Source organism: Lagopus muta, chromosome 3, assembly GCF_023343835.1.
Source record: "Lagopus muta isolate bLagMut1 chromosome 3, bLagMut1 primary, whole genome shotgun sequence".
Classification (NCBI taxonomy): domain Eukaryota; kingdom Metazoa; phylum Chordata; class Aves; order Galliformes; family Phasianidae; genus Lagopus; species Lagopus muta.
This window is the reverse complement of record NC_064435.1, coordinates 11,403,724-11,421,335: the sequence shown is the minus strand read 5'-3', so window position 1 is coordinate 11,421,335 and position 17,612 is coordinate 11,403,724. Positions and strand designations below refer to the sequence as shown.

At 40.1% G+C, this 17,612-nt stretch overlaps 1 protein-coding gene across 1 annotated transcript in view; it reads left to right on the top strand.

Annotated features, from left to right (window-relative positions):
* NSMCE2 (NSE2 (MMS21) homolog, SMC5-SMC6 complex SUMO ligase) overlaps positions 1–17,612 on the top strand; it is a 129,062-nt gene that overhangs the window by 11,671 nt on the left and 99,779 nt on the right. Inside the window, exon 3 of the mRNA XM_048940278.1 lies at positions 16,928–17,034. Within this exon, the coding sequence (XP_048796235.1) occupies positions 16,928–17,034 (107 nt within the window). The remainder of the gene's footprint in view (positions 1–16,927; positions 17,035–17,612) is intronic.

The window sequence follows — 17,612 nt, the reverse complement described above, 5'->3', positions numbered from 1 at the left end:
TTATTATTTGGAAACTGAAGGGATGGCTGGGTTTTTGTACAGTAAGATAAAAAAAATACATTTTTATGCATTGTGCTCTTCAATCAATGCTCTGAGAAGAGAATATGGGTTTGTTTTTTTTTTTTTCTTTTTAACTTACTTTTGTGCCTCAGTAATTGCAATGGAAAAATGACTTCTAGCAGAAGGTGCAGAGCGGGCTGATGAGCCCATTGCTAGAATACAGTTTTGTTCTGATGGCTGACCTTCAGAGGAGCTGTGTGAAAATTGTGAATTTGGAAATACACCTTGTTCCAAAATCTGGAAAAATATGACTTGTAATGGGAGATTTGAGCTATTTTGTATTTACCCTAAAACCACCCTGACCATCTTACAGGGTGGGAAGAAATAAACAGGCTTGTTGTTATTTCCTGGCTGAAATTTTGACCGTAAAAAGAACGCAGTGCAGTGAGGGGAAGGTGGCTGTGTTAAGCAGTGTGCTCCTGTCTCATTACCTCTTTTTGCCTATTCTGTACTCTAGAAGCTGAATGCATCCACCTATCTTTGTCTCTCAGCTTTTTCTCGAAGGAAAAAGAAACCCATTAGGTGGCAGCAAAGGCTTTCCCGAGCCCTTCCCGTTACTCATTCACCTGCTGTAGTCAGCAGCAGCTCTGCAGAACCTCATTCCTTCAATGGGTTTAGAGGTGTTGGTGCTGTGTCATCATGCTCTTGCGTTTGGTAATACTAAAACATAAATGGAGGATGAAGGTTAACAGTGGGGAGAGAGAATTACTACTATCAGATCATAGACTTTTTAAAGCTGAAGCGGTTTGAGACCAACATGTATTACCAGTCTGATTTCCTACACAGCATAGATCTTTGCACTTCATCCAGTTATTCTTGCCCGAAGCTGGTATGCTGTGGCTGAACTGGTGAGCATTGTTCAGAGTGAAATCCAGTCTCAATTTAAAGCATCTGTCCTCCATGCATTCACGTGGAGCTGTGTTACACTGGCAGCTTGCACTTGAGCAGAAGGTCTTGCTTGGGACAGTCTTGTTTTTGTTCAGAAAACCACAATTTTTAATTCTCAGGTTTCAGCAGGTGGTTTTCCCATGGGGTCCGTTTTCAGGTACATACATTTATATATATGTGTGTGTGTTTGTATCTTTTTCATACGAATTTCCTAACAAAGTGAGTAGTTTTCTCCCCCAAAGGTCACAATGAGTTTGGAGTTACCTGCTTGGTTACCTCATGTACCCGTCGTCACTATAAATTTCTGTGTCTTAGACCCCGTAAATTTTCAGGAGTTTGCAAGATAGATCATAAGTAGGATTTAAATGCTGTATAGACCTTTTTGCAGACCCGCTGCCCACCAGTGATGTTAACCTTGAGAGAATGAGCAAGCTTACGGCTGTAAGTTATATGCTTGAAATTGCTGGGTGAGGTTCTTTGGCCTCTACTATGCATGAGATCAGAATAGATGATCCTAATGGTCTTTTTCAGCTTCAAGATACTATGAAATACTGCAGAGGTCTTGTGTGGGCTCCTTAGCACAAAGATAAATCAACCTCTTTGAACAAAAGCCAGAGAGGAATATTTTATCTGAGTAATTTACTGTATGAAAATATTCTCTGTAGTATATTAATCTGTCATTTTCTTATCGTCATATTTCTGCCACAGAAAAATGGCAATAAGAAAATACAGCTACATTCTGATTAAATGTAGAGGCATACGCATATACAGAAAAAAAGTGTGGGCTTTGAAAAACGCACTCTGAAAGCTTTAATTTTATCAGTTTGAATAGATCAGAATTTTATTTTCAGTGATCTAATTGTCTGCCTAATTAACTAGGCAGGGAGGAAGAACCCATGAAAGTTTAAACATATATTATATGTGTGGGTGTCAACATTCAACATTCAGGATTAAGTAAATAAATAAATTATATATTTTTGTTCTTAATTCTTTTGTTAGGAAAAGGTTTATCTAAGTTAAGGTAAGCTGATGTGCTTACTTTTACTTAAGAGGTGCTGATATGTTCTTAGTGTTTGGTCAGGGGCTAAGGAAGCCCTGCCATAGACATGAGCACTCTGAAACCATCATCCTGATCCCCTACCAAGAGTCCGTGGGCACTAACCTCTGTTTTTCTTTTTTTGTTTTCCTTTCTTTTCTTTTCTCTTTGCTCATCTCTTCAAGAATTCAAGGACTCGTGGCTGTACTTTATAGCCTTACTCTTCTGATGTTCAGAAATAATTTTTCTATCAGTGCAGGTAGAATTAATTAGGAGGTTGTCTAATACTTTCATCTAAAAATAATTTATAAAAGAAAACTTAAAATTTAACTCTGACTCAAATCCAGGTTCTATGACATATTTCCAATTACACCAGTGTTATACAGCATACTGACATTCTAGTGAAGAATGATTACAATATGCACTAATTTGAAGAATTTAAATGGGAGTGTGTGCTTCATCCAGTCAGAATCACACACAAGACTTACATTTTTCTTATGATTGTTGTCAGTGAATGCCCATCTGAAAAATGTCAGCCTTTGTAGGACGGGCAGAAATTGTTTGCCTGAACTGTAGGTTTAGAATATTTTTTATTGTAATTGTGATAGATTTTTGTTTCCCTTCTTGTGCTTTCATTTCTCTCAAGAAGAACAAGGAGCTCGTAGTAGCATTATATGAAAGAGGCAAAACAACTGTGATGCTCCAGGTGTGATTTTGCTGAGGCCTTAAAGCTAGGAACAGCTGTGCTCTCTAGACTGGTGTTGCCACTGTGTGGCCTTGGGTATGTCATTCAAGTTCACCAGGCATCAGTTTATCTTTTTAAAGAGAGATGTCAGGAGTGTTTTGAGATGTATTAATGTTTGAATATCGCATACTCCCGTGTAGATATTCCCTTCTGTTGTTTCTTATGTCTTGTATGCTTGTGAAAATAATATTGCAAGAATCTAGAGTTTCAGTTGTGTGTGATGGGAGTAGGTGGTTGGGAAAGGTGAGAGCTAAGTAGCCACCAAAAAATTATGTTTGCAAGGAGAAAAAGGAAGCAGAAACCAACAGCCTAGCAAATAAGAAGTACCATATTTTCAATATTCACAGAATCACAGAAACACCAATGTTGGAAAAAAACAGCAAGATCATCCAGTCCGACCATCCACGTATCACCAATAGTTCTCACCAAAAAAAAAAACAAAAACAACAAAAAAAAAAACACTTTTGCATCTCTGAAGCATGCATATGAGATGAAGTGAAGATTTGCACTTAGATTAGTCTTTTGAGTGGATCCTTCAGACATGTCTGTGGCTGGATAGCCTGACTTTTTATTAGTGGGTCAATAAATAATACAATGTGAAGAGACAAAATGATTTACTGATTCAAAAATACGCTGCTGCTAAGGGAAAAAAAAAAACAACAAAAAAACAACAGCAACAAAAAAATAACCACTGAAGCCCATGGTCTAGGAAAAAGTCAGTTGAAGTGAAAGACAATCTATCTTATCTCTGCGTATGTTGTTGTACTCTAGTTGGTAGAGAAACTTCTAATTGTACGTTATCTTTGTTTCAGTTTTCAGCCACTGAACTATGGTTTTGTTTGCTTACCAGAGCCCATTATGTTAAGAAATCTTCAGGATGGCTGTGGGAGGTCACGAGCAAGACACCTTTAGCATCACTTACTGAAACTAGCCACGTTAAGCTGTTTTTGTCAGTCTTGATGTAAGTTATGCTTTCCAGCCTCTGAGTAATCTGTGTTGCTCTTTCTTTTAAATACCAAAAGAGCTTATTGAAGAAAAATGCAATTAGCAGGATTTAGTCTTGTTGATCTAGAAAGACCCTAAATTATACAGCATGTGCCATATAAAGATAAGAACACATTTGCAAAGTTGTCAGCAAATCTGTACAGGGAACAATCCCTGTACCTCTCCTGATGTCACTCATCATGGGCATTGTGAAGCACAACTTTCTGTGCAGGACACACAGCAGTAGCCAGACAGTCTGCTGTCATTCATGCTGTTGACCAGACGTTATTTTAGCCAGCGTTTATGTTAGTTCCCAAATTGTGCAGTACACAGCAGTTAGTATTCATGACAAGTGAGCTTATGTCTTACTTTTGTTGTTGGTTCAGGTTTTTGTGTGTATTAATGAACCTTTATTCCAATAATGCCAGTAAGAAAGAGGCCATAAACCATTATACAGGAGGACGTGAGAAAGTAGGAGGTGACCCCAAGGATTGCGATGACCAGAAAGATATCTCTAGCCAGTGAAGGAATCTAAAGCAGGCTAGTAAAAAAGAGCAGAAATAGGGAAATGGGTTGCAGAGGAGCAAGCAGTAAATAAATGTATCATGAAGGAGAAGAGAGGTAAGAAATAAGAAAGCCACAGCAGAAGGTTTAAGCAGGACAGTGCACTGATTGCACTTGACAAAAGATTTTGAAATGCTTTCCTCGTGAAGTTTCTCATGTAAGCAACTTCTGTAGTTTCCACAAAGCTCTTACGTTTTTGCAAAATAGGAAGAGTAGTCTGGCATATAAATTGTAGGAGAACAGGTTCATATAGCTACAAATGAATCACAGAATGGCTGAGTTGGAAAGGGCTTCTGGAGGTCCTCTGGGTCAACCCCTGCTCAAGCAGAGACACCCAGAGCAGGGTGCCCAGGACCATGTCCATTCAGCTCTTGAATGAGAAGACACATTTGTCTTTTTATGAGTCCGAATTGGACTCACTGAGGATATATACATGTGTAAATCACATTGATTTTCTGACACTATCAACAAATGCTATAGTGTTCTGCAATAGCATGTGCTATAGCATTCAACAGGAAATGACAATCTCAAACCGCTCCATAAATTACATATAATGAACTTTCTTATTAAAAAAGGCTTAACAAAAGGAGCCAGCTGGCTTAAGGAGAAGGTGGCAGATAAAAAGAACACAACTCAAAGAAGTGTTCACACATTAAGGAAGTATTTTAACAGGCTTTCCCCAGACTGTAAGTGGGAATGGAATTATACATTGCATGTAAATGTCAAGTGACAATAATATCTTGTGAGTTAAATCAACCTTGTAAACTCTTTCCTATTTTTTTAAGCAGATGAATAAAGTTTAACTTGTGATTTCCTTACTAATCATCTTAGTAAGCAGTGGGTGAGCAGACTTTTTCTATATGGGTAGATTAATGCGACATTTCCACAAGACTTCTTCTTTAAAGTTTATTACTTGTGGGTGTGAATCTAATTCACAGCTGCTTTTTGAGTGAGTTAGGTATGCCATCACTCATTGAAATTCTGTATTTCTTCAGTAGTTTTAGATTCATCTTTTATCTGTTATTTATGGGAGCTGTACGGTCTGCCCCAGTGTCTCAAGGTAATCTGTTATTTAAAAATGAAAACTTCTCTTTCACTGAACATACCTACTTCAGTGCACAGGTTTGGCCCAGTCACTTTCATAGAAGACCAAATTAGAATTAAAATTCAAAAGTTTATTAATATAAGGGCAAGTGGAACTTCTCAGAACTAATACATTTCAGCCACGCAAATCTCAAGTGTAGTGATACTGTTCTGGATTCAATTATTTTGTAAGCACAATCTCTCATAGCTATGTGACAGTTTTCCAATTCTGTTTAAGTACCAAACAGAGGGAGCCTTCCTGTATCTGATTACTGAACATTTCCACAGTCAGTTTCGATTTATATTCTTATTAAAAACAAAACAAAAGAAAAAAAAAAAACCACCCAAACCACACCCCTTTAAATGCCACTAGGCTCTACAAAGTCATTTCTCTATCAACTAACAGGGTTACTTAAAGAAAATACTGAGAGATCATGATCTGCAGTGTACTTTAAGGCACAAAACAAATTCCTGTTTCAAGATCATTGTGCCTGTGTTAGAGACCTGGCCGATACAGAATTGTGTTGCTCTTTTTTGCACGGAGATGTGTGCTTTCCTTCTGTTAACAAAGCAGCAGGTCCTCATAGCAGGAGAAATTCTTGTATGAAGTTGGTGAAAAATGAATTTCTAGCAGTGCAAGGATTTTGCTTTGTCACTTACCAGTATGCAAGTAACAGAATGAATGCCACATACCTGTGATTCATGCCAGAAAAGGGAGATCTGCCAGAAGAGATTCACAGAAGAGGTTTAAAGCAAAGGAAGCCTGCTAAGAGGCAAAATGAATTGCTGGTTTTCGTTATGCATAGCATTTGTGACCATACTTTGCCTTTGCCTTTTCTATGTAAGAAGATTAGGTTGTGGGTTGTTTTTTAGGTGGTTTCTTTTTCTTTCTTGTTCAAGTCATGTTGAGACTCTCAAAGCCCTAGCTTTGATGTTGCCGCATGGTGCTTCAAGGGTACCATATCATGTGTGACGCATGCTGAATTGGGTGGTGTTGGGAACATCTCTTGACCTTTGCTTATGTGAGACTGGTGTTCTAGGCTTCTGTAGTTCAACCTCCTTGGTGTCCTACTATCAACAGAAACAAGAAAATACCCAAAGCATGTGAATCTATCGATGTAACAGCTAGCTTTGGAGAGGGTACTGGTTTCTATTTCTATCAACCTTCCCAAGAAATAGTAGTTTCTGAAATTCTAACAGATCGGTGTTTCTGATATTAAAAACAAACCCTTCTACTTACAACTGATTATGAAACTGGTTCATCTCTTGTTTATTCCAGTGTGTGTGCAGACCAGCACCAGCTCTGTGGTAAGATGCATTACCACACTGTCCATAACGCCAGCCAGATTTTTCTAAATATTTTGAGCATACAACTTTGTTGTTTTTCCACCTTGCACCACTTGCTGCTAGGGTAAGGCTGGTCCCTGCTGGGTAACTGCAGTGTTCACTCTTGCAGTGTCTGGGACCACTGATAAACTTATCTGGCTTCCCAACTCAGTAGTGCCAGAGGTTGTTGAAGCAGAAGAACTTAGAATGGGAGACTGTGTGGGCTCAGGGGAAAAAAATAGTCATGTTTGAAAGTCTCTAATCAAAATATTTGACATTTAAAAGGCAGACATTTTGGCATTTCTCCTCCCCCAGCTGTTTCACTTTAGGTCAATAATGTTAAAATTTTAGTGCTGGAAGAGCATTCATTTGTGTCTGCATGACGCTGTTGCAGTTGGTTGTGGACACTTAGCTTGAATTTTGAGTTCTTTTTGTATGGTAACTATGGGCACAAACCGAGCTGAAGTAAGGCAATGCTGGATTGTCTGTCTTGAAGTGAAGAGTTCCCCTGAAATGAAGGATTTTCTTTGTTTTACTTTCCTGTATGATATCTTCCGTAACTTTTATTCCTGCCCACTGCTATTTGAGCTTTGCCTGTATTAGAAAGCACAACTCTGAGATTTAGCAGAACCAGTTTGTTGACTCTCTCGTACTTCTTTCTGCGTCCCAGCCCTATTTTCTGGCCAAGCCATTGGCACTGCATCGTGTGATTACAATTTCTTGTGGTGCCACAAGGAGCGTGTTGCATCTGTGCAATTAGATTTTGAAATTGATGTATCTGCACCGGACTCGGATGTTACGGGTTGAGCCCAGAACTAAGATAATGGCATTTACTGAAACATATTTGATTTAATAAACTCTGATGAGGGCTTGCTAGTTTATGCTCAGAGCTGAGGTGCCTCCAGTTCTGGACAGAATGCAGTGTATCTGAGAATTTTGAAAGGCGTGGGTGAAAAAGGGTTGTTTTCCTATCTTTGCTGCTTGTTGTTTCTCATTTCCTCGCATTTCCACAAAAGTCAGTTTAGGATGGAAGTCTAAGTAACTATTACATTTAGTTTAATGGAAGATGCAGCTTGAATGAGCTTCTCTGAGTTGAGAGCTGTAATATTAATTAACAGAAGCCAAGTTTATTTTTTGAAGATCCTTATGGTATTGTTTACAGTTGGATAATAAGAAATATACTTTTTATTAGAGACAGATTTGCACTTCACCCTAAAGTACTTTCACTTGTGCAATTTAAGAGAAGAATCAGTCATTCACAACAGAAAGCATTAACTGTTGACTGGTAAAGAAAAAAGGGGGGATTCTATCAGTGGGACTGGCAGTGTGCAAGCAGAAATCCTGTGTTAATATAGAGGAAATTGTGCTTCTTAAAAGAAAAATCCAATATGTTGGAAATGAAGAAAATGATCTTGCTGATATTCCTTTACAGGGGGAGTGTTGGATGCAGCAGCTTGTGAACTTTTTCTGGAAATTGAAAATACTCTTACAAGTCTTGAAATAAAATTGTCTATTTTTAAGTAGCAGTTTCAGAAAGAGTTCTGAGGGATCAAAAAAGAGCAATTAAGGGGGATCGTAGAATAACAAGAGTTGGAAGGGACCCATAAGGATCATGGAGTCCGACTCCTATTTCCAGAAGAGAAATTTTTGTCCCAGTTTTTTTTTTATCTTGCCAATATCAAATTTAGAATGGAGAAACTGGGTAGAAGGACAGCAGTGGACTCTGGTTTTCAGTCTTCTCAGGTGTCCCATCTCTGGTTCTCAGGAAGGCTGGGTCAGCAGTAAGCAGCTCTGGGCTTTGAGCTCTGTGGTCTGATGCAGACGTGCCCACGCCTCCACAGGCAAGCAGCTGGTTAGTCATAGGAAAATCCTTTCCCACTCTAATTATTAGTGAATGTTGTTTTCAGCCTCAATTTCGACGTATGTTGAAATCCACTGAGAACAGAAGGGTGTATATATATAGTTAGGAAAATAGAAGATTTTAGTAAACTTTATTTTGTGATGGTTTGGGCTGAGATTTCTGTGTGAAGATAACAAATAAGTACACGTTGTATTTGCTTAGAAAAAAACAGGTGTGGTTCCTTTATGTATTTCTTGGCAAACAAGTGGCTTAGGAGTTTATCCCCTCTCCAAGCTCTACTGTGCCACAGTTTGCCACTTCTCAAGTGTGCTGGTAGAACTGTTTGCATATCTGCAATTTAAATTCAGTTACAGGAATACTGTTGTTTTGGGGGGGGCTTGCTTTTGTTGTTGATCTTTTGTTCTGGGGAGGACATAATACTATTTTTGTCTTGAATTGCTTTGTTGACTGAATTTATTGTATGAATGTGTGAAAAGTTATATTGTCCCAGCCGAGGGAAACCTGGATCTCCGTCAAAGATCCCTGCCAACCTCAGCCATTCTGATACCAGAAAACTGATACAAGACTATGAAAGAGCTTGAGATGCATCTCCAAACTCTTGTGTCTCATAAATGCTTTATCCTCCTTTCAGCGCTCCTATCTACTAGCTAGACTGTCTTTGTTAACTTTAAACTGGTTTTCTGCCAAACCACATAGATGCTAGTTGGTAAAATAAAGATTAATGTCACCATGTCTGTGGAATTTAGTAAGGAGTGTATCATAGAATTCAAAGAATATCCTGAGTTGGAAGGGACCCACAAGGATCATTTGAGTCCAACTCCTGCCTACACATAGGACCACTCAGCATTTAAATCCTATGTCTGAGCGCATGGTCCAAGTGCTTCTTGAGCTCCATAGTCTTGGTGCTGTCACCGCTGCCCTGGGGAGCTGTTGCAGTGCCTGACCACCCTCTGGTGGGTGACCTTTTCCTAACGCCCCACCTTTCTGCCCGTTCCTTTGGGTCCTAAAGAGGTGCTGGTCAGGACCAAAATAGCCTGCTGACTTCGTGGGCTTTAGTATATTGTCAAGCAAGCATCCATTTTCATTTGAGTAAGTGTTCTTGTACTGCCTGCCTTTGTGTCTTGGTACCATATGTGTGGCATCCAGTGTAGAGGTTACAATAGTACAAAATATGTACGTATGGTACAAGGACTTCTGTTTCTCTCCCACAGCAAACTATGTTTACCTTGTGGAAGATGTCTTTTTATTATTTGTGTCTCTCAGTCTAAGTTAAACTCTATTTTATAGTTTAACTATATAGTTAGTTTAAATTGGATTTTATACAGTAAAGTATGTCAGCTCATGTTGGAGTGTTTGCTAAATCAAACTCTCTGTGAGAACCCTGTTTGTTTCATTAGGTATTACCACAGTGTCAATAGGAGTTAGGAGGTGTTGTCCTTTCTTATCTGTGTGGATACTGTGGCAGAAATATTCAGTAAGATAAATCTTCATTACTGCTCTCAAGTCTGAACTGCATCATTATGACTTTTTAGCCTTCCCCTCATAATCTTTAAGAAAAGTAAGCATTGTAAGGAAGTAACTTTCAGAAGGACTGCTGGCCTAGTTCTACTGGCGATGGGGTTTAAGGAGTTTCATGTTGAACACAAGTTTCATGATTACTTTATTGCAGAATAGTATAGCAAGTTCTTCTTAAAAGTGCTTAGTGATACTGGGTGCCTCAGCTTCTCTGTGCCCGTTCCGAAATGACTGTTTTCAGAACGTGTGCAACGCCCACCCCCTGAAAATGCTGGCCTCTTGAGGTGCTTCAAACTGGGCATTCAGAAAGGAGACACCATGCGTGGTCCATTTCTGTGAAAATTCTGACTCTGCAGTGTAATGTGTTTGGGTGTCATTTCCATGGGACTGGCAGGAAACTCACTGAATCTTGTCACTTCCCATTTCAGACAGTCACAGCCTACAGGGAAATGACTTGTAACACAGGATGAGTTTTCCTGTCAGGAGCAGTTTGTAATTTAACAGATCCTATTGGCTCATCTTACAGATTATAAAGAAAAGAAAATTAATCAGAGAATACTGGAATACTGGCTAATTGAAGAGGTTGTTTTTTCTTTTTCCCTCCAGTCATTTGCTAAATAAAATAAATGTTTCAATCCAGACTGGAAACCAGTGCCCTTTCCTCTGCAAAATAAAACCTCTGAAGACTTGATTTAGGTAAAAGCAAAATGCTTGATTGCTTGATGATCTGAAGCCAAGTACTGTAATTTGATTTGAAGTCTACAACAAAAGCCAAATAGAAAATAATGTGAAGTTTTAGGAACCATTCACAGCTGATAGTTCAGTTGGAACCATGGGCACTGTCTGACAGTTTTCTTTTGCTGGTCTCTCCTTTGCAGTTACAAGTAGTCTTGTCTCCCATGCACCTCTCACTTTTCTTCTCGCTATTCAGATTTTTTTCTTTGATAGAATGTAGGGAACTTGGATTCACATTCCTTCTTTGCTTGAGAAGACTTGAACTGGTATTTGTAGCTTTGAACTCACTTTCATTTATCTTCCAGAAGAATGGTTTAGAGATAAAGGTTGCTGGATATCAAGGAGTATCACAGAACAGTTGAGGCAGGAAGGGACTTCTGCAGATCATCTCCAACCGCTTGCTCAAGCAGGGCCACCAAGAGTTAATTTCTCTTTCCATCATGGATATTTCATTTTGGAAGACGTACCAGCTTTTCATTGGAGTGCTGACAGGTGAAGGTATAAGTCTGTAAGATCACTCTTACACCATCAGTTTGTAGCTGTGTGTGACAGCTTTCTATGCAAGTGGAATGGCTTCATCGGAGAGCAGTGAGGGAAATGCAGCTCGAAATACACTGCAGCCCAGTTAAGGCATTTCCTGAGAATCTGGAGCTGTCTTTAGGACTGATTTCAGCTGTAAGTAGCTTCTGACTGTTCAATGACAGGAAATTTTGCAATTACTGGCTTGAGTTCCCTTTACTTCACCAGTTGTCATTCCTTCTCTGGTTGTTGGCATTCTGATCAGCAGTATTTTTTTCTTCTCTTACTAAAAGCAGTGGTTAGTTCCCTATCCAAAGGTCTTCATTGACACTGCCTGGACTTTCCAGTTTCAACTATTTATTTGGTTTTCACATGAGGACACCTACATTCAGGAGATTAAATTAGTTTTCTCTGGCCTTTTGCTGTTCTTGTGTCTTGCTTCTAAATTCTGTGTTGGTTTTGTTGTTGTTGTTGTTGTTTTTTCCATTTTCGGTACCATTTTTCTGTATTAATAAATAAAATATGTTACAGGTTAGAGGGGTGAGGCTTAGAGTAGAAATCTTCAATGAGAGTTTTCTGAGGTCTATGTACCTGGAGGGGAAAAATTGGAGAATCACCCACAGTGCTGTAGAAACAGCTTCTTGTTTAAGTTCCTGTTGGTCTATGTGGTCTGGAATACCAAGGCAGGATCCGAGAACGTACAGACAGAGGAGAGAATTATGACTGTGGTCTCCTGCATAGGATCGAGAAAGTAGAGGCACATCTGTCTACTGTCTTCTCCAAGCATTTTGTGCATCTGGTTAGAAAGGTTCACAAAGTGTAGCTTGGTTGATTTCTTTTTTTCCAGATGTATTATCCAAATTGAGTTATCAACTAGATACAAGAGTGAGGGGAGCAGGGGCAGGGAGTGTCTTTGCACTTTTCTGTTTTGAAAATGAAATAGTTGCTAAAACAACAACAAAAATGCTTAGCTGTATCCTGAATTGAGCATGCACATTCTCCTCCAGAAGATGGAACTAAATCACGAAGCTCTAGAGCCTGTATTCCTCTGCTGTCAGCAGCTACTTGAAGCCTACTGGCAAAGCGTGTGCTTTTTCTTGCTGCTGGTGCACATGAAGACTATTGCTGTCATTGTTGGCTCAAGTGACAGATGTTTGTGTTATGTATGTTTTAAAAGTCTGAAATCTACAGGCAATGGTTTACCATTCTTCCTTTGCCTTGTACAGTGGCAGAGCCTGACGGTAAAAACACTGCATAGCCTTAAAATTAAAAAGAGCCTAATATGAAGTGCAAGAGATAGAATTCACAGTGTCTTGCTATATAGCAAAAAAAAGGCAATGATGGTGCCTTCTAATGGAATACAGGCACTATGGAGCAATAGCAAGTCACAAAGAAGGAGAACCCCTTCCAGTGATAGCTCAAGAGGAGCATGATCTCTACCCAGAGAGTTGCTGCTTCCTCAGCTGCTAACCCTTAAATGAAGGTGAGGAGATTTGGATCCAGGCACCAACCCTTCTGGTTACTCAGGTGCTTTGTTTGCACCTGCTGCCTGGCTCAGCTACACCTTCTCACCTGGTGCTCAACCATTGGCCCAGGCTGTGACCTGGCAATTCTGTTCCATCTGTTTTGTTTAAAAGTGACAGCTTTGGTTTTTGTTAGCCAATAGCATAAAGAGATGAATGTTGATTCTGCCATTAATTCATTCTATATGTCCCTAGCTATTCATTTTAAGTACTGCTATATTTTGAGGCTTGGAGCCGTCCTATAATTTCATGGTATTCTGATTTGCATTTTGTATAGTCTGCTTGGAAAAGAATGATTATTTGAATTGGTATGCGTTGGCTGTAGGACAGCTCTTGTACCATAAACCAGCTAATAATTATGTTGTTAGTAGCATTTGCACAAAAAATTGATAGCTGTGAAAAATCTTTAGCAATTTTGCTAAGTTGTGGATGCATACCTGGAAATAAAATGAACAATAAATATGAATTCAGGTGTAAGTTTGGGGTGAAATATTGTCATTTTAGGCAAGTGTTAATATAGGAAGTGTAAAAATAGTCCTGACTTGACTACCCTGTTTTTGTAACTTCTGTTTCAGCACCTTGAGTTCGTGGTGTGTAACTGCCCTGATTGATTACAGTTTGAATCAGCAGTGAGGCACCTGAGCATAACCAGTTTGATCTCTTACTAGGAAAGAGAAATGGAACTCTTGCTGGTCTTTATGTTTTGTTACCCAATGTTCAGGGAGACTTTTCAGCTTAATAGCCCTCTTTCCATTGTAAGAAGAGTTCATGAAGTCACATGCACTTAAATTCATAATTGTGAGATGTGGATATTCAGCCAGCTAATTTTAATGTGATGCATATGGGCCTTTGAAAAATAAAAATTACAGCTTTGAACTGGGCTTTCTGTGAGTAAAAGATGTAATATTGCAAAATGTGTAATCTCTGGGCGGTGAGGGTAAGCACTTGTAGAGAAATGCTTACTGAACTCAACGTGTTTAGCCTAGATAGCAAGGAGATTTAACTACAGTATGCAACTTTGATGGTATGTTGTGGCAGTAGCTATAAGTATATGCAGAGAGTTTAGCATGCATTCCTTAGATATAAATTAGAAACAAGATTAGAATAAAGTTTGATTAGATAACACAGTGGCCCTGTTCCAGCACTTGCAGAGCATTTGATTTTGATGTTGAGCTGGGCTGGCTTGTGGAGTGAGAGGTCTGAGTGCTTTGGAGAGCTAGCTGGCTTTGCAGCTGGAGTCTGGCTGGAGGGTGCTCAGCAGATAACGCTGTCCCTGTCTGATGGAAGAAGGAACGTGCCTGGAGTCTCTTTGCCAGGAATCTCCACTGCCCTCCTGACAACTGAAACAAAAGTAGCAGGGGGGCTTGCAGAGTGAGCAGTGGGCAATGCCATCTGAATCTTTCAGAACCTAATATCAACACTAAAGTTTGATTCTTCTTGTAGTGCTTATAGTGCATTAGTTGTGTTAACGGATTGGTGGAATTCAGGACAGTGAGTTGGGGGGGTGGTAATCAGGATAGATAGTGAAATCTTTCCTAATTTCTTATTTCCTGTTAAGGCCAAGTCAGCTGGGGTGTTCTGACTGATCTATGGCAGTATCTGTCATAAAGAAACATTGAACGTGCTGGGATTCCTGCCATGGTGAACTGTAAAACCTTGCATTCGCATAAAGAAACCGACAGCTTCTCATCAGATATATGTAAGGTCTGTTCTGCGTTAGCTTCTTACCAGGGTGCCAAAGAGATCTTAGCTCACCAGGGGAGTGAGCTAGGAGCAGAGGAGCTGTGTGCATAGGGTAACTGCAGTGTCCAGTATAGGGTTGCAGCTGTTTTCTAAAGTCAAACAGAACAACCTGTAATGTAAGTTTTCTTTTAAATCTCCTTTGGGAGCTGGGCACATGAGTAGCTGGCAGCAAGGTGGGAGACTTCCTCCTAGCTCTCAATAACTAGAGCTACTGTTTGATCTGCAGGTAGAGAACATTCTCCAGTATCTGTCAAAGATCAGAAGTAGGGGATGGACATCACTGACGTATATACAGTTCATCAGACTCACCTGTCCATATGTAGTACCTTTAAGGGCAAGCTGTCAGCATGTGTTACTGACAGAAACATTCAGAGTTTTCATAGTACATATAACATATGTACCTTCATATGCATGAAAGATCAAGAGCATAGAGATGACTGTGAACATCACTGAGACTTAAAGCAGGCTGGCAGATGGGCAGAACCATCAGGACATAAAGAACGTAGGGTAGAATGTCTTTGCAGATAACGTCCCTCTTGCCTGAGCTGTGTTCCATCTCTTTGTGCCTTATTTTAATGCATTTCTCAAGTGCAGTAAGATCAATTGAAGTGTTATTATTCTTTGTCTAAAACTATTTGAGCTTAGGAGAGACGGCTTTATTATACTCTTGGTGTTTAACAATGCACTTTTCTTCCCCTAAGAAAATGATTTAGGCCACTGTAGTTTCTTTATGTCATGGATATGATTCATTTTGGCCATGGGAGGAGAATGACAGTTACTTGCTGCACAGACCTTTCCTGTGATTCATGGAGTGCCATTTATGTCAGCCTTGAAGGAGACACTTCATATGCATCCTCGCAGGAAGGAAAAAGAGCCTGAACACAGTTACCAGATAGGATATGGAAGTTGAGTGGGAGGGAAGGGAGAGGGGAGAGGGAAATGTTGCACGGATGCCAAAATTCTGTCTGTGTTATCCATTTACCTACTTAATGGAAAATGGATATGTACCAAGTTTATGTATAATTAAGGGAAACATCGTAACTGTAATTGCCATGTTCACAAAATAGTACGGCTTATTATATAACTTTTTTGGATAAGTGTATCTTAACACTCTTCCTGCCATCTCTGGGATCCATCACTGTTTCATACAGTGTGCATGCAGTTCCTAGCCCTGAGTGTTGCAGCTAAGCTGGGATGGCCATGGACAGTGCTTTGTCTTAGCTTTGTGCTCTGAGAGATTTCTGTGCTCCAACATGCAAATGCAGTTAGCAACTTGAGAAAGGCACTACCTTGCCAAATAGGAAATGATCTTCCTTTATTTGCACACACATGCACAAAATTTAAAGAGCTATACTGTGATTTTCTTCCTAAAAATAACAGTGCTGATTGGCTCTTAAGCTGCTCGTAAAGGAGAATTCTCCACTAAATGGCTTTTCCTAATGCTGCATGAGGACTGTGGGCTCTATCGCAGCTTCCAGCTGCTTCTCATGGTTTTCTTTATACCTGGAAAGTGCAGATAGGAATAAATGGGAGCAGGAGAATTAGAAATTTATATATCCTAATTCCTGAAGGCAGAAATGTAGTTAATTTCCTGAACAGATTAGGGGCTTGTGGCTGTTTGTCCTCTGCTGCTGGCATCACCTGTCTCAGAAGGTAGTGCTGTGCCCGTGGCACCTGCAGTGAGTCTTTGTCCAGCTGAGGAGATGCACAGCAGCATCAGAATGGGAAAGCAGTGGTGTAGTTCGAGATGAAAGGAGTGACAATAGGGACAATAAAGAAGAGAATAGAAGTGGATGAGAATTGCTAAGCACATGTTCTGTGTGTTCATTGATTTTTCCCTGGCAATTAAAATGTTACTGTCTGATTCACCGGTGTTACTCAGTTTTCCCTTATGGCTTGGCTTATAAAATGCTGTCTCAATTTTGATTTCATGTTAGCTGTGTTTATTGGGGACAATAGGGTCCCCAATAGCTGTGGACTATACCACACTGAAAGGGCATCTAAGTTTCTTGTGAATTTTTCTGAAGCAATGTGATGAGTCATGAAATACAACTTTTGCAGAAAATATCCTGATTGCCTAATGACTAGGTGTTGGTAGCTGAAATTACACACACTCTCTCTGGTTCACATGAAACCAGGGAAGTGTCCTTCTGAGTAAGCTGTTTGTTCAAGTTACCCAAGAAATGTCAAGGTTTACAGTTGCAAAATAGGAAAGAAGTATGTGTTGGAGGAGCTTAGAAACACCTGCTGTGCCTTGTGGCATTAACAGCACCATCTGTAAAGAAAAAATGCCTCCTGAAATGTGTACAGCTGATCATCCATGTGCAACATGCTTTGTTTTGCAGATGATGAAGAGGATGTTAGAAGTATGGAAAATGTCATGTTAGAGTATGCTGCATTGGACAGAGAGCTTAATCATTACATGAGAGCATTTGAAGAAACGGTAGATCAGGTAAACTATCAACTTCTGTAAAGGTTACTAAACTATGTCCTTATTTAAGTATTGTCCTGATACAAATGCTACATCAAAGTGCTATAGCGGGAAAAATAGGCCCTTGAACAGTATAAAATACTGAGGTCAGCAGTCTAGCTGTTCACCCCTAATGACACATCTGTGTGCTGCTGCTTTCCACACTACTGCAGCAAGGGCAGCACAGGGGGAGCAGCGCTGCGGCACTCAGCGTGGCTGTGGGTGCTGCCATGGCTCTAGTGGTGGCAGCTCCGTGCTGTGAGGAAGATGGAGGTGGCACAGTGAGGGAGGTGGCCCGTTTCAGGGACTACTAAGCGGCTGCGGCAGCAGAGGGACTGACGATGCCTGGTTTCCACAGTCTTTTGGCCCACGTGGGTTTGCAGATGCTTAGTAAGGGTGAGCTTGTTAATTGTTCTCCCAGTTTGCCGCCTGAACCCTCATTTTTGCAAGAGCCGAAGCATGTCAGTATTTTCAGTGGTTTCCAGCTCAGTGCACGGCAGTTGCACAAGAGGTGCTATGAACCCAGCGGTGCTTGCGCAAGCTCCTCTCCAGCGAGCTGC